Source organism: Colobus angolensis, unplaced genomic scaffold (genome assembly GCF_000951035.1).
Source record: "Colobus angolensis palliatus isolate OR3802 unplaced genomic scaffold, Cang.pa_1.0 Scaffold85, whole genome shotgun sequence".
NCBI lineage: Eukaryota > Metazoa > Chordata > Mammalia > Primates > Cercopithecidae > Colobus > Colobus angolensis.
In genome coordinates this window covers 11120563-11138735 of record NW_012122376.1, presented here as the reverse complement: position 1 = coordinate 11138735, position 18173 = coordinate 11120563, and the positions used below count along the sequence as shown (strand labels likewise).

The 18173-nt window shown below is 38.9% G+C and overlaps 1 protein-coding gene across 5 annotated transcripts in view; it reads right to left on the bottom strand.

The window, feature by feature from the left end:
- Positions 1 to 18173, bottom strand: part of AFF2 (AF4/FMR2 family, member 2) — a 513696-nt gene that overhangs the window by 192597 nt on the left and 302926 nt on the right. For all 5 annotated transcript variants that reach the window (XM_011930289.1, XM_011930287.1, XM_011930290.1 and 2 more), the window contains one exon: positions 8023 to 8067. In XM_011930289.1, the coding sequence (XP_011785679.1) occupies positions 8023 to 8067 (45 nt within the window). The remainder of the gene's footprint in view (positions 1 to 8022; positions 8068 to 18173) is intronic.

Sequence of the window (18173 nt, the reverse complement as noted above, 5' to 3'; positions counted from 1 at the left end):
AAAAAAAAAAAAGTGTGTTCAGTTTTGTCAAGTGTCTTTTATCATCTATATGAAGATGACTGTGTAATTTTTCTTTTTTTATTCTATTAGCAAAAGGCATTATACAAATGGATTTTGTAATACTGAACCAGTTTCATACTCCTGGAATAAAACCCATTTGGTGATATTGTATATCCTTTACAGTGCTGTCTGATTCTGTTTGTTGGTATTTCATTAAGGGGCTTTGCAATAATAATCGTAAATGATATTATTATGTAATTTTCTGTGTTCTACTTTTGTCAGATTTTAGTATCAAAATAAGAGCTAGGTTGACTTTTCTAAAAAGTACTTTGCAATTTTTTCTTTTTGTTCTATGTTGTGTAAAAGTTATACTGTGATATTTTGTGAAAGTTTAGTTTAATTTCCTCATGAAATCCCATCTGGGAGTGACACTTTTGTTAAGGGGTGGGGAGAGTCTTCATTTTATTAATGGCAATAAGCCTGTTTAGATTTTCTGTCTTTTCTGGAGTTAATCTCTGCCAATTACATTTCACTAGAAAAACCATCCATTTCATCCACCTGTTTATATTTATTTGTACAGAGCTGAGAAAATTGCTACTCATTATTCTCTTAGTTTCCTCTGCATCTGAGATTATTTCTGTTTAATAGTTCTTGTTTTATGTATTAGTGTTTTCCTTTTCTTCTTGATGATGTTAAGTAACCAAGTATCTATTTTATTGTAGTATTGTTTTATTTAGGAAAAGGATCTTGAATTAATTAATTATAATGATTTTCTGTTCATAATTCATTAATTCACACCTCTTGATTTATCTACTTTTTAATAGCATCTTTAAGTTAAATAGCATCTTTAATAGTATCACTGATTTTGTTCTTGTCTTTTGAGAGAAAATTGCTTCATAGTTTCATGCCACTATGTTGGTCACAGTTTTAATTTTTCCATAACAATGTGTTTTTCTGGTACACTTTTCTCACATGCTTTTTGTGTATTTTTTTTTACATAGATCTTGTGGTGATTCCTTTTTTATTACTTTTTTTTTTTTTTCATGTCAAGAGTTCTTCCAGGACCAGTCAGGGCTGTGGCTGAATTCCAGACTAGCAGGAATTCTCTTCGGAATACAAGGCTGTGTGCCCAAATGTGTTCAGCCTTTACTTCTCTGTTATCAACAGACATCAGCCCTGCAGGCTACTAGAAAAGCAGCATCTCATTCATCCACCTTGCCTCACTAACAAAGTGACTTCTACAAATATGTATCATTTATGTAATTTCTCACTCCGTCCTGCCTTCCCTACTTCTCAAGACTGTGTCCCAAACTTGGTCCATGGAAGCTCTAATCTCCAACTTTAATATCCATTCTTATTATTCTAATATTGTTTTTGCTTTTCACCATGTTCCACTTATTCTGAAAATCAGTGTTTCTTTCATCTGCCATGCCAAAAATCCAAGACCATGGGAATCACTTATGGGCTTCTTCCCTGTTTGACCTTCACAAAATAAATTGTGAGTCAGGCTTATGGATCCCCTTTGTTTACATCAATTATGGAGTTTAAATTTATTTTTCTCATTCTCCTGAATGCTTCTGGTGACAAATGAGAGAAGGCACCAGCCTTGTTTTATTCTTTCCTTCTTTCTTTCATTTCAAAACTGGGAGATGCCTACCAAATTGATTCCAAGAGGCTACTTTCCCAAGGTGTTTTGCAGAGACATGAGTTTCACCTTTACACAGACGCAGGTGGAATGGTTAACTTCCTTGCATTACTTCTCCTTCCCCCAGCCCAATACCACTAGCAAAGCTAGGACAAAAATGCTCGTTCTCAGACAACAGTTGGAAGCTATTACTTCTTTCAGAAAAGCTTAGAATGCTTTTTGGCAAACTAATGTGTTGTTTCATTACTCTCTCCGTACACCCAAAATACAGAAAACAGGTGTAAATTCTACACATGGCCTAAATTCTCACCTGCTTTCATCCAATTCAATAGAAAATCATAAATCACCATATTCCCAAAAAGAAACAGGTTGATAGAGAACAAACTTATTTTTATAGCATACCTAAGATATATAGGAACTGATATATTTACTCAGCTATTTTAAAGGGGCTACTCTTGCTCATTCGCTGGACAGCTAAATGCTGGGTTGCTAAGTTACTGCTATTTGACATCATCTCTTCCCTGACATCTCCCCATGTTTGACAGGTTCCCATGATTCACTGGCCCAGTCACCTCATTACTCATATTACTCACTTTCCCAATGACGTCTGTAAAATCATTTAAAATTCGCCTCGTATACTAGCTGCGAACCCCTAGATTTCACATAAAAATATTTAAACTGCTTGACAGGTTCTAAGTGCATTTGGAAGCACACTGGATGGCTTACCTGCATTGTTCACATAACAGATGTTATAATTAAATTAAGCATCTTTCTTCTGGGTTGGTTTGTGTTTGACAAAAGACGAAATGATTACTAGGAGGCATATAATGGATAATATCTCTTATGAGCTAATTTGGTTCCATGAATAGCTCACCTCACATATGCATGCTACGTATTAAGTCCATTAGTGCTTTGAATTAGCTTCAGAAAAGGTAATACTGCACATAATTTACCCAGTCAAGGGCATTTTCACCTGCTGACAAATTTACATATTTCCCAGTGCCATTAGGTAAGAACTAGTCATCAGATTAGCAAAAGGCACAATCATTAGTTCATTTATTTGACTCCATCAATGTTAACATTAATTATAGTCTAAATTATATTTAGGAATTGTCTTTCCTGGGTGGAACACTATATTACTATTTCAAGAAACTATAATTTTAAAAGTCCATATCCAAATAAGTTACATGTTTTCTGAAATATTCCAGAATGATTCTTATTTAAGACAGCTATATAGAAAATCTTTGCATGAATCCAAGTTGAATATTATTTATACATTAATGTATTGACAGGATATAAAATCAATTGCCTAATTATTGGTTAAATTTATAAAAGAAATTCTACTGAAAGGTGCTTGATTATGCTGCATAGTCATGACAATATAATAAAATTTCCTTTCAGACATAATTATCTGTCCAGTTTTGTTCCCTGATCCATTTTTTTCTTACTTGCAAGATGGGTTTTTTCATTTGTTTCCTTGTTAAAAACTAAAAATAAAATAACAAGCACTGCCTTGTAAATATTTGGTAAATTTTTCCATGCTAAAACTTTTAACCAAAACACAAGCCTAATAAGTAGAATTGCCATAATTTAGAATGCTGTAAACACAGATCATACTGTAATCAAAAAGAGGTGGCCAAGTAGGTGTTTACCAACCTGATCCATATGGCAGGAAGAAATCTGTAAGAAGATACAGTTTATCAAATCAAGTTCCCTAAATCCTAGCTAGCAAATTCAGCATCCCTCACAAACACTGAATTACCCTTACAGATGTTTGCCTATGAAATTATCAACTACAGAAGGTACTTTGCTAGGAGAGACAATCTGTTCAGCATCAAATCTAAAAGAAATGCTCTATCTGCATTTTTGATTCCAGAAAGGATTTGATAGTTTGTTGATTTTTTAAAGTAAATTCTTGCTATGAACAAATAAATCATACTACTGCAGAACAAATAATCATTGAGCATCCATCCTTAGCTAGTAGCATTTAGAGCATGCTGCTCTCCTTGGCTTAACTCTTCCAGAAATGATTACTCTAGGATCCATAAAACCCCATAGAGCTCAGAAAAGAAGCCGCTGCTGGTACCCATATTACTACAGATCAGCTGCCTAGGAATCCCTCACATGATCGATGAATGTTACTGCAAAATGCCATCACTGTGGCCAGAGTTGTTATTATTTTTTATTTCCATTTACACGTGAGGGTAGCTTGACTCTAAAGAGTAAATAGCATGCTGACGGAAGCAAGTGTAAAAGCTGGGATGCATTGCACAGATTGCTGCTTTTAAGTTTCTGATTTGTAAAATTCATAATAAGCAATAATATGCTTGAAAAGGAGCAAAGACATCTGAATTTGTATGGATCATTTTGTGGGAGAAGATCAGTTTGGTGGAAAGGTGTTGTAGGCCAATGAATTCTAGTTTGTTCAAAAAACTACTTAAATTATTCTGGCATAACTGAATTTGTACAAATTGAGGAAACAACAGAAGCTGAAATGAATTGGTGGTTGAATCCACTATAATGTTAATCATAAAGTAGACTGGAAGCTGCTAAGTAAGAATGGATTCAGATAAGCCAACAGGACCAGAAGAACGTATAGCATGACTCTTGTCAGAGATTTGGAGAACTGTGACCTGAGGCAAATTACTTCACCTCTCTGACTTTCACTCTTTACCATTCTGTAAAGCATGACTAATAACACAGTTTTTGAGGGTTGTTGTAAAGGTTCAAAGACATAATGTGCTTACGTACTGTGCCTGGCATGCAATAGACAACACATTACTATTATCAGTTCTTTTATTATTAGAAGCAAATTTGCTATTGTTTTATTATTATTTGAAATTAGATTCAAAAATATTAAAGAATGACAAAAAGGAAGAATTAATTTCTAAGATCTGTTTAAATTATGTTGGTTTTCTTAAAGTTGCTGGAAAAGTCAGCTACTATCTGAAGCAATTTTGTTTAATATTCAGAGATTCTCACTCTAGATTTGTGACAGGGTGATTGAGAGTTGGGTGTAGTGCAAAGATCACTAGATTTAGAAAATAAAGGCCAGATACTATTTTACTTCTGCCACATACCAGCCCCACCCTGGATTGCAGGTCATTTAACCTCTCTGGACCTCGATTTCATGAAATAATAAGAAACTACCTTATTCCTTATGACCAAATAAGACAATGACATTCAAGTGCTTTGAAAAGCCGTCACCTGCTATAGGAAAATAAGGTTGACACATCAGGTCAAGTTAGCCTGTTGTAATCTGATTGCATCTAAGAGGGCATGAGGGCAAGAAGAAAGTTGCTGGAAGACCAGACAAGGTGGGTTCCAGCATATTATAGCACTTTGCCCAGGGGGGCAAAGAAAGAAAAGTGGACCCACTGGTCTGAAGGGGTGCTGAGAACATTGTCAGACAAATGGTGAGAGGGGCTTTCAAGAGAAGCCAACTGGCTTGAATTTGGACAGCATTTTGAGAAAGGGGGCCATAACAAAACGCATAAGGTGAAACCATTTCCATAGCCTGGAGGATTGAGGGGCTGAGAGTGGGGAAAGGCTGGTTGTGTTGCATTTGGTTAATAAAAGAAGTCTGTCTCCATGTGAGATGAAGTCTGACATGGAGTTTGCATATGTTTGCTTGCCAGGTGGTGGAGGGAGAAAAGGGGGATCAGGGAAGTGGGAAAGATGGGAGAACAAATGGACTCAGATTTTCATGGTGCAGATGCAAACAATGTGCATAATTTAAATTTTCCTTCTTCGGAGGTGGGTAGAGAGATGGAGGGGGTAATAACTAGCTCATGCTTCTAGATGAAGACACTGAAAAGCAACACAGCTAGGAAATAAGGGAATCTCATGAGCAACCGGAAGCCAGCTCCTCCACTCTGGGGCTAGTGCTCCTTCCTCTACATAGCTCCCCTTAGTGAGCAGAGATGACCTTGTTTGGGCCTCTGCTTAGTTTGAAAAGCAGTGAACATGGCCAGTAGAGGTAGGGAGAAAGAGCAAATGTACTTTTCCCTAAGAAGGGGGTTTATGGGGAATGAGGTGACAAATTTACTGCGGAACCCACCACAGGCCTCTAAGGCCCTCAAACCAAAAGGAACATGAATGTGTAATTAAGACAAAAAGCCCAACAAGCATGCTCTATTGTGACAAGCAAGGTGGTCTATAAAAATTTAACAATTAGTCATAAAATTGGGGACGCAAATTTCAGAAAGCTTATTTTTATTCGAAGCATGGGGAATGAAACATTCATTCTTTAATAAAAGAAAGCCCACTCATTAACAGCGTTGTTGGGAAGAAAAAAAAAAAAAGAATTCTATAGAATCTATAGCCCTTCAAAAAAAGAGACATTTCTCTAGATTCTCTTTCAAGAATAACAGAAGGACTTTTGTTACTTTCTCAAAGCATGTTATCTTTTGTGAGCCTATTAAGGAAACCTGCTTCTTTTCTTTCCATGTGTAAGTGAAATTCTGTTGTTTCTCTAAGTGGCTCCTTTAGGAGACTGGTGTCGCCAGCCTCTGCCAGGTGTTCACCCTCCTTCCTGCATTTAGTCACATAACTACCTAGGCACCAGGGCCGGGTTGCTTTTAAGTAGGTGATTTCAACTGTGACAAATTAGGTAGAGATTTTTAGGTATGTGTGGCATTCCTTTGGGAGTTAAGAAAAAGGCCACTGAGTTTATTTATGCTTGTGACTCGGAGAAGAAAGGAATAACAAGGTTACTATGTAGAGCAGAGTAAGACATTTCTTTCAGTGTTACTACCTTCTGTTAAGGAAGGCTGTTGACAAGTGAGCAAGGATTGAATGTATTTTCCCAATGGGAAAGGAGCAAGCAGCTGAGTTCCCAGTGTGCATTCCTTTTGTGGCACTCATAACAGCTGCCTCGTCTCCACCCAAAACGTCGGGCCCCTGAGATAGATGACTGAGACAGATGACTGAGGGGTTGCTGGGTTCTTGTCTTACCAAAGTAGTCAGCATAGCCCTAATCCAGCAGTCCCCAACCTTTTTAGCACCAGGCACTGGTTTCATGAAAGACAATTTTTCCATAGATGAGGGGGTAGGGAGTGGGAGTAGGGGTGGGGAGATGGTTTTGGATAAAACTGTTTCACCTGAGATCATCAAGGCATTACATTCTCATGAGGAACACATGGTACCAGTCCATTGCCTTGGGATTGGAAACCCCTGCCCTAATCTATATAGTCTTATCACTGATCAAAGTGATATGACTGACTCATCTCTTTAATAGTCAAGAACAATATTCGTGGGCTGAAACAGGTGCACGAATGTGCACATCAGGTATACTCTGGGTGGCAAGCCAATTCAATGGTAAACAGCTTTTGGCTCTTGACTATTTCTTTGGCTGCATTTTCTCAGGGCTTGCTTCAAACACTGGGCTGCTGAGAAGGCATTTACTGGGAGAGGGGGATCAAGAGGGAGTTGGAGTGACTTTGGTAACTGAGGAAAGGGGATGCAGAATTTTCACTGGCACACAGATTATTTTCTTTCCCAGATAGAAAGCCTTCATGGTTTTTACATGACTACACTGGTCATCATTTATTAAAATAACAAGGATTTATACACCACTTGGTAGCCTAAAAGGGAGTTAGGGCAGGTATTATTGTCCTCTCTTACAGACAAGGAAAGGAAATTCAGAGAGATAAAGTAATCTGTCCAAGGTCATAGAAGTGACAAATGGTAGAGCCAGTACAGGAGCTCATTACCATGACTCCTATTCTTGAGATTCCATACTGCCTTATGATGTCAATGGCCAGAGACAGTAGACAGATATGTTTTTCTCACTTAAATTTGGTTTCTTCTTCTGGTTTAATTGTTTACTTCAGGAGAGGTTATAGCCACTCTTTCAACTTTGTTCTGCCCCCAAGGCATTCACACACATACACTCACTTCCATAAGTAACACTTCCCACAACATGCCATCATTTTCAAGTCTCTCATCTCCTCCTCCTCTCCCACTCCCGCATCTCTTCCTCTCATTATAGGCCACAATCAATGTTGATAACCATGTTTCACGTAGTGGGCGGCAGCAGTGAGACTGAGTTGAGGTCCCAGAAAGGTAAAAGGCAAAGGTTTAGGGTATGGTGCTTGAACAGGGAAAGTTTCCTAAAGAAGGTGGTGAGTGTCTGAGAAGGATGTAGGAATGGATAGGGCAGAAGCTTAGTGATATTAGAAAACTAGCTTGATTACAAAATGGAAAGAAGACAGGTAAGAAATGAGGCCACTGGAATAAGCAGAAGGGTCTTGAAGTAGAATGTCAGGATTCCCCATCATGAAACTCCTTGAAACAGAACAGTAATTACTTTAAACAGCTTAAGCAGATAGATTGCTTCATTATTAAAAGGCACAAACATAAAGGTTTAAACTCACCCGCAAGATTTCTTCAACACAGCTTGGATCACTGGGAAGACTTACCTGAAACAAAATAAATAGAAAACATTAGGTACAATCTATTTATTCTTCTTGTACAATAGTTTACTCTGTAGGACAAACTGTAAAGCAAGAAAATCTAGCTATCAATTTTTTCCTATTAAATACAAAAGAATATCTCTGCAAATGACTAATTTTGTTTTACTTTAATGAAGTGGTAAGATCGCAGTGCATGGTGCAGAAAGAAAGTGACTCCTTGTTCTGTCACTGATTTGCTTTCAGGCACTGACCCCTCCCCTGTCCCCCGGGGGCTTCTCTTTGCTCATCTATCCAAAGAGAGCTTGATCTCATGATCTTTAAGGCATCTTTGACCCTCTGACATACTTTTGTATATTATTCATTAAAAATATGAGGCCTATATAAAACACTTTGTGATTAAATTGAGTTCTTTTTGAACTTGGGAGTCCAACTAGGTGCTTACAAAACACTAAGGATAACGGCCTGTGTAAATTGCATGCTTGCCTTGGCAGTTACAAGAAGTCTCAGAAGTATACTCAGTGAATCCCATGATCCATTTTTCCCAGTGTGACACCTTCCAAATGAATCAAGATTCAAGTCACTAGCAGAAAGGTACTGAGGGTTTACTCCATGTCAAGCCCACAGCTCTTTCCTGCAGGTGCTTCATAATCAGTGAAAGCAAGGAGTGAGATAACAAAATAAGATACCAGTTGCAAGACAGTGCACCATCAGGAACTTGAGAGTCAGGCAACCATCTAGAAAAATGTCTGCTGCTCACCACGTCATCTGTGCAGGTTTTAGGCATCCCCCAAACATTCCTATTTCCCCTTCACACCTTCACCCTCTCCAGGATTGCAGTCTGATCACATTTGCTTCCTGCCTGCTCTGGTAAGAACAGTGGGTCTCTCATTCACTGCCTTGAAAGATGAAAGCCCAGTCCTGTTAAGAGAGCACTGCCATTATATCTACATTGCCCAGGCCTCTTGCAAGGACAATTATTAACTCCCCAACAGACTGAAGTATGGACTCAACTATACTTGGGGAAATGAAGAATAGAATATGGCACTAGATTTCCTCACCTGACAAAACTACAAGTTAAACAATACAGCAAATCTTCAAACAGCATTATAGTCACTTCTGTACACGCATTCATTACAACCAGTATTTACTGAAGACCTTCTACATGTAAAAGTCCCCACTCCAAGAGGCCTAAAATCCCAAATAGGAGAGAGAGACTGAGACAGTCACCAATAATGAAGGGCTATCAATTCTAGATGGCCCAGTACAACCCCAGGTTACACTTGTTATCTGTGTAATTATTGATAGTATTCTATTCCCTTTCTCTCTCAAAAATGTCCTCCAGTTTGGATGACAAATTTATACAGCCATCCTCCCAATAACAATAATACTCTAATACTAGGTAGAAGAAACAGCAGAAGAAAATACTTAAGTTGGCTGGGCATACCTTGTAAAGAATCTAAAATACAGGCTTCAGATAGAGAACCACTGGTGATTTGGTGTAGCACAATTCATTCATTCATTCAACAAATAATTTTGGAGAGTCAAGGACTGTGCTACTTGGTGCTAGGCAGAGTTACAACGGGAAGAAAAAGGAGACACAATTTCCTCACTCATGGAGTTTACAGGCTCAATAGGAAGGTGAATATGAAGAATCACATAGTTAATGTACAACTATAAGCTGTGGGGAAGTACTAAAAAGGTGACCATCCCATGGACAGCAGTTATGCAAAATAAAAGGTTTTGTGTCCAAAGAAGTATGGGAAATGTTGTAACCCATATTGTATCCCTCTTTGGAGATCCATGATGCAAATAAAAAGGTGTGAGACACCTGTCTAAAATTTTTAATAAAGTACATTCCCAACTTCCCTGGCCCTTAAGTCTTGGGTTTTTAGTTTTAGTTGTTTTTTTATTTGTTTGTTTTATTTTCCAGTTAATAACTACTGCTATTTCACAAAATGAATGTTTGCAGAATATACACTGGAAGATGCTGGTCTAACATGTTTATATGATTATACAGTTAAACTGGCAATTCTCAACTGCAAAGACAATCTCATTCCATTGCTCAGTGCTCCAGCAACTGTATTTTCCAAGAGAGTTCTTGAACTTCTAACAAATACATTCCCCAAATACAAAGGTCAAAGGATTATAAGAAAGGCTTAAATCTTCAATATCATTGTTGCATTGTATTAGAGTGTGCAGCCTAGGCCAAAAATGTATGGCCCAGTCTCATGAAAAGGTCTTTGTTCCCCTTTTCCCACACAAACACATCAGCGTTAATTTTTAAATCAAAGTGAAAATATATGAGTGATATGCAGACACAGCAAGAGCACCTGCTGATGAGTCAAAAGGGTTGGGAGGGAGTCCTGGCCCTACCACTTGGGAATAGGACTTAATAACTGTACCTTTCTGAGTTCCAGTTTTTCCAAATGTAAAAGAAAAGGAAAGAATAATAGTAATACCAATCCTTTTTAAATCTCACAGGGCTCCTGTGAGCATCCTGTGAAATAAGTGATGTGACTGTACTTTGTAATCCGCAAAGCCCAATACAATGAATTAAGTTATTACCCCTTGTCCTGTTGTTCTCCTTACTTTTCTTAAGTCCTGTCTTCTCATCTTTTCAAACTAAGATTTGACTCACTCTTGCCAACTGAAAATATCATCTCCCCTCTTCGAAATATAAATATCCACTTCTTTATGGGAGGAAATGCTGTCAAAAGAGAAAAAGTTGTGGACTCTGGAGCTTTGCATCACATTTAATAATGACTGACTATTGGAGTCGGCAGCACTCAGGACAGACAGAGAAGAACTCTAAACGCAAGAGCAGTCAAATAAATATGCATTCACACTCAGTGTTTAGATATTTTTCTTTAGAAAACACTGAAATCCAACATTCTCACAAAGTCACTAGTTCCACAAATTCATCTAGCCCAGGCCCACAGCTGTTTTCTCCGTAAGACAACCACATTTGAACCGCAAGTGCTTTTCCTTCCTGCAACTGTTTTTTAATTAACCAGCAAATATTTCCTACGTGCCTAGCACAGTGCAAAACATGGAGAGTTGGTAATACAAATCACTCTGAATCTCGGGTTCTTTCTCTCAGAGTTAAATGTCTAGATGGGATAGGAAAACAAACAATTAGAAACCCACTGGGACATACATTGTAAGGTAGTCATGACAAGGGTAATAGGATCGCATTCATTCGCCTGTCCGCCTATTCATCAGCTCTCCCATTTATTTCTTTAGACAACAAATCCTGATTGAGCTCACACTGTGCTCAGGATGGTGCCAAGAGGGAGGATTTAAAGACACTGAAGACAACACCATTTCTGCCTTCAAGACTCCACGCAAATTGAGGAAACAACATTTACAGGGAAACAGACAAGACCAAATAGTAGGTCTGATTTAAGTGCCAGGGAAAGGGTACCTACCGGATTCACCGACACTGCCATGTCAGACAGAAGCTCCCAGCCGTTGAGGTCCCCACTGTAGTCCTCGCTCCATATGGGAGTGAGAGGCCAAGGATTCGACATGGCTGAGAAGTGATGGGGCCACCTGAGGCCACTTCAGTCACTGAGTCCCCTGCGGAGATGCACCAGGGTCACTCTGCACACTGGAAGAAAGCTGAGCTAAGGCTGGGGCTCAGCCCCAAATTCTATTCTCTTGCACTCTCTTTCTCTTTCTCTCTCACAGACACCCACACGTCTTTGCAGTAATTCTGGAGGAGTTACTCGGACAGGTGTGAAAGACAGAGACTGAGGAAGAGAACTAGTGGTGGCACTGGGATTAGAACTGCTGCCCGTTGAGTTGCCAAGCTGCTGCTTAATTCCGGAGGCACCTTCTCCTCTCTTTAAATCCACTCTTGAGTATTCAGATAGTCCACAAAGCGCCAAGTTAGCCACTCAGAGCTGCAGCGTCCTTTCTCATTCCCCCTCTCCGCCCCCTCCTCCTGGAGCAGAAAGCAAGCTGCACGACACACAAGGGAGGCTGTGCTCTCACTCCTGGCCCCAGACGACCCTCTTGTGCTGGGCACGGATGTGGTCCTCTGAGGGCCAGGGAAGGGAGGTGCACGTCGGGCAGGTGGTGAGTTTACCGAGAACCCTCACAAGTGCCTACCCTCTCTGCATCTAACAGTGCAGGCTGCCACTCCATGTAGCCACAGAGATCACGTACAAATTATCTGCCTGGTGATAAATACATATCTTATGAAATAATCAGAGTTCCTTTAAATCATCAAATATTCAATTAACTGCAGCAACAATAAATGAATTGCATAGGATGGTTTAATCGGAGCATACTTCTTAGCGATTAGGGTAATACAAGATATCAAAAACACCCTGATTGTGGCATTGAGAGACATCAGCAGCAGCCATCACTAATAGAAAACATGGAGATTAATGTAAAACATTAATAGAATAATGATCATCACATGGTTAATCCAGAGGAGCTCAATGCATACCTCTGAGTATATTATTACTAAGGGATTGTGAGAGAAGAGAGGTCATTTTTTTTTCCCATAAAATCATCCTGAGGGTGGTCCCACAATACCTGGCAATCATAATCCACTAGTCTAGGTATATTCCACCTAGACAAACACTTTCTCAAAGTAAAACTTAAAAACCGAAAATTTAATTGCAAATTAAATAACTGGGCCCAGTTAACCAATATCCACAACAGACACTGATGGCGACTTCCAAACTAATTCCATTTGTACTTTCATTAACAAACTTCCCCATTTATCCCCATGATTGATTTGTGGTACACAGAAGTCCCCTGACACAGAATGACTAATAAAATAAAAACCCAGGTTATGATATTGTACTACCAAATGAGTTTTCGATCTTTTTAAAGTTTGTAATTCCCATCGTTGGTAATTTGTAAAACCACAGGACAGCAGCCTCTGAAGTTCCTATTTGCATGCATTATGAAATCCCCGATGTCTCTATCCAGGAAGTCCCAGTTTTCCAAAATGAATTTGGAAAACTACAAACTCAGTTCACATTAGGATCTGTCTGTCCCTTGCTTCCTGCCTCACCTTAACCGTCCCTATTCTAGTTTGTATTCATGAGTCTATGATTAAACGGGAACAGTTAATATTGCATAAGCTGTAGACAGAAGTCCTCGGGTAATATAACTTTAATCAAAACAAAAACGATTTCACAACAGTTACATGGTCCAGCTAACCAGCTCATCTTCCAATTTCATTTTAATACAGCAAAAATCCTGGGCATCCAAAGAGCTGGTGTTTGCTTTAAAATACTGCTTCTGGCCAATTTTTAAGTAAGTCTCCTGGTCAAAATACTTCATGTAAAACAAGCTAATATGCACCAACAAAGTACAAAAAGAACAAAATATAGGGCATGAAGATCAAAATAATTTAACATATGTCTTTTTAAGCCAAATACAGGAAATGACCCTTTGTTTGGAATCATACATGAACATAAAACCAAAAGGTAACCATGAACTGTTATTTCTTTGAGAAAGAGATAATTTACTGTATTTTCTAGGGGCTCCAAGGGGGCAGTGGAAAGAGCCTGGTCTTTGAGGCTCCATAGAACTGGATTTCAATCCTAGCTCTGAAGTTCAACTTGCTTTACGACCCTGGGCAAGCCACTTGAACTTCTTTGAGCCTCTGTATCCCTACCTGTGTAAGAGAAAGTTTAAAAAATCCACGTCTAGGATTTTTGTGAGGTTGAGATGAAGTGAGGTATGTAAAAGTACCTTAGCCTAGTAGGGGGTGCATGTTAAGTCTCCATCAGCACTTTGTATGCTAAGTTCTCTCAAAAGTCTTTAGAAAGGTGTCAGCACTCTGAGCCTTGGAACCACTGAGGAGATAGTTTGGTCGCCTTGTAAACCGGCTCCCACGACATCTTATGAATGTTGCTAATTACTAAATCCTATTCAGGGTCCCAGTGCGTAAAGTGTCTCAGGCTGCTTCTCCATCTGCTGGCTCTCATTAAAGGTGAAAAAGGAGGTTGGAGATGGGACTTGAGTGGATATGACAACAGAGATAAGGGAGAGTGAGGATGAGAAGGGTGGAGGAGGGGTGGGTGACATGCTTCATTATGAGGACACCTCTTCAGTGATTACATTAGGTATGGGCAACGGTGGAATGCATATGCAGAAAGGCCCATCATCAGCTGAGAGTACCTAATGGCAGATGGAATTTCAAGTGAAGAGTACTTAACTCAGTTGGCTCTGAATAGCCATTAGCTCACTGTTCATTTATTTGCTCTAATAACTAGTTTCTATAGAAGAGTGAGCTATAAAAGGAGATGGGGGAATGAGGGTATATTACAGTCTTAGAGGAAAACAAGGTAAACATCTAGAAATATTACTGTTAGAAATCAAGAACCTATCTGGAAGCACCTTGCTGCCTGCCTCACATTCCCTCAAGGATGCTCTGTCTCAAGTCCCCTGGGCTAGTCAGTGAGGCCATTCTGGTTACTGCTGCTGCAGCTACCCAGACTCATACCTCGGCTGAGTAGGGTCTTCCAGCCCAGTTCCACAGGGACAGATCTCCAACTTAGAGTCTCTAGGCTTCTTGCTATGATTCCATCATTCTGGGATCAGACTCGAGCTGTCTCCTACTTCTCTTTTCCAGTCTCCATGATTCTGAACCCACTTGCTTGCCCTCTCTTGCCTATGCTCTTCCTGACCTTCTTTCTTCTTTTGGTGCTTGCCCTACAATCCACGGATCTTCCGGCCCTAGTCCTTTCCTTTTGAAATTCCCAGGTAAGCAGCCAACTCCTCAGGGCCTGCAGGATACTCACTTCTGTCCCAAAGTCCTAGTACTGCAACCAAAGACCATTTAGGATCAAAATCTAGATTCCACTTAACCCCTGCTTAGTGTACTCCCGTTAATGGTAATGACTGTCTGTGTGCAGGCCCATAATAATCTCTCATAATAAAAGAGAAGACTGTAAAACTAGAGATGTACAAAATGGAGTGAACTAATACATTATCTAAATATATTAAAAAGATATATCAGGAGGCAAGTTCACCTTTGAATTCTGTCAATTAAAGAGTAAATGTTAGAGTTTTTAAAGTTGTAGTATGCTCTTAATACTATAATCTCATAATACAGAGAAAGTAAACAATTGCAAAGCGGCGATCTCACTTTCAGGTAACAAATCTTATAAAGTAGTGAAAAAACCTGACAGGAAGCAGTAGTTATGTTTCCAAGCTCTACCACTAATTAGCTGTGTAATTTGGGACAATCCGCTTCTTCACTCACCAGCCTGCAGCCTAAGCAGCCTATACAGCGAAGGCATGGGAATATATTACAAGTACCCAGTGTTTTGTATTTCACATAATAGTACACAAATAATGAGGGATACATATAAGATTACTTTTTATTTTATCAATAAGAGCATTATAAAACAAAATTAACCACTGGCACTATTATTTTGTAAAAGAACATTACAACTTCCAAAAGGTTAATAAGGCATAATCTCTGAATACAGGCCAGTTTGTTCAAAATACAGAACAGTTAAATTTATGCTAACATCAAACATGCTGGCACACACACACACATCATTATCTTACATTTCCTATGTTGCCACAGAATAACAAAAAACACCTTCACTTTGGGCTGGTCACCAGGTTACGGGATCTTTCACACATCTTTTGGATTCTACAATTTTATTAACATTCTGCTTTATTCTTTCCTATTTTATGTATTTTGCTATATGCAGTAGTCCCTTTGCCAGTAGGCCACACTGCACATAGCATGGTATATTATCTATCACACGTCATGTATTCCAAAGCCAAAAATGAATTCTTAAAGTGTATATGGAAGCAAGCATGGGGTCCCAATAGCCTAGAAGAAAAAGTGCTTCCAGGAAAAAGTGGTCATTAATAAGGTTGAGGCTGCAGAATAGGCTTTAGCAACATCTAGGTCATTTGTATCCTTGGTCATAGCTGTTTCAGCAGCTTGGTGTGGATGTAAACCTGATTGTGTGTTGAGGAGAGAGTGGAAGGGGCAGAAGTGGAGAGAGTGAATAAACAATTCCTACTGTGAAAGGGGGTAGAGAAATGGAATAATAGGAAGTGGTGATGTGGAGTCAAGGTTTTGGTTTGGTTTTATATTTATAAGAGGGATGATATTAAGACATATTTGTATACTTGATGCATAGAACTCAGTGAAGAGGGGAAAAGTGTGGCAAAAGCGAAAGTGGATGATTGTAAAAGCAAAGTCCTTGAGAAGGAGTGAGTGGATCAAGACACAACTGAAGAGGTTGGCCTGAAATAGGAACATGGACACTTCTGTACGCTTCTTCCATTGTAACAGGATGGAAGGCAGAGTGCCTAGGTACATAAGCAGCTGGGTTGGAGAAATTAAAGATAAGAAGATGAGATGGTACTTGTCTGGTTGTATCTTATTTTTCTTTATGAAGTATGTGGCAAGATCATCAGCTAAGAGTGGGGTGTGTTTATTGGAAATTGGAAGAAGAAGGAAGGGTTGGAATAGTTGTCTTGGAAAATAGAAACATGGATCATAGACTTGCTAGGGAAGAATAATAGAAGGGATAGGGAGGTGGTGAGAAAGAAAGGAGTTGGAGGCCAAGTAGCTCTGACGATTTGGATGAAGGTGACACTGCTCCTCATCATTAGCTTCTGCTTTTTCCAACACTGATTAATTAACCACAGTTCACAGTTCTCCAACTGTTCTAATCTAGAAGAGGTTTCATTCTGACCGCAATAAGTAGAAAGCACAGGAGTAGGACTAATGACCAGGACTCCACAGTAGTGACTCCTGTAACAGAATCCAGAAGGCCAGATGAAATTAAACCCAGGGCCGAATATAAGCCCCAAGGCTTGAGGATCTCCTCTGGGCCTAACTGAATGCTACTCTGTCTCTTTGGGAGCAAAGAGAACTCTATTAACTCACATCCTCCTGAGAGAAATCATTCCTTTAGAACGTTAGAAGGAGTTTCTGAATTGTTTAAAGAAGAGCTATTTTTAATCATTGAAATATTTTGTATTCAAGCAAGCATTTTACACATTTAATATATGATTGCTATCATGTAGTATTTTAAAATATGATTATCTTTTGTATGTCTTGGATTGACAAGTTCTTCAACTCATTTACAGTGTCTAAGATACAAGGACTTCCTCATGGGAAAAAAAAGTGGGAGTTCAGCTTTTTATGGTTATTTCTGAAGGCATTGCCACAGGTATATTATAGGGTCTTAAACTAAGTTCCATAACCCCGTTTACAAAAAAATCTTTTAAATATGTACCCTTGGCTCTTATTTTTTGAAAATCTTTTAGAAAAAAAGGTATTACCTTGACATTCACAATCCCTCACCCTAAAGAGACTACAATGGTCTTCTTACAGATAAATAGCTAATGATTTAACCGTCTGTTTGAAAACCAAAAACTCAGTTATCAGTTTTTCCTTTAACTAAATTCCCCTTAAGGCAATGTAAATGGAATAGACTTTATAAATTGTACCCACAGCTGCCCTCAGTAAAAGTGACAACAGAATACACTTGATAGAAAGTGGCTCCACTTTCATACTAACCTCTAACGAACTTGGCACCTTATTGACTCTCTATACTCTGCACTTAGGATTGTCTTAATTGCCAGTGGATGACACTGAAATTCCACAGAAACAGAGTTACAATTGCTCTTCTTTGACAGTGATGATCCTAAAGAACAAGCCATGTGCATGGGAACTGAATCCTCGCCAGCTCCCCTATTATTTATGACTCTAATTAAAACACTTTTATCTATTAATGCCAAGTGACACAGCTAAATATATTCAGGGAAGTTCACATTTTTTCTGTACTTCTGAAATCTCTTAGATCTGCGCCTACTTACATGTGGTTTAACTGCTCACTAAAATGAAACGATAGCTAAGAATAACTCACTTTCATTAGATTTATAAATCTCATTAATTAAATCTACATCTCCAATGGTATAGAGAGCAAACTCAAATGCAAGATCTAATTAAAGAGAAATAAAAAAAAGTTAAGAAACAACACTGAGATTGAAACACAGAAGTAACTGTTTAGCCTCAAATTAATGAGGCGCTGTGCTAAGCAAGCATGTCCATTAATCCCTAATGAGGATTTTAAACACATTAAAACTTTCTAATACAAAATGTT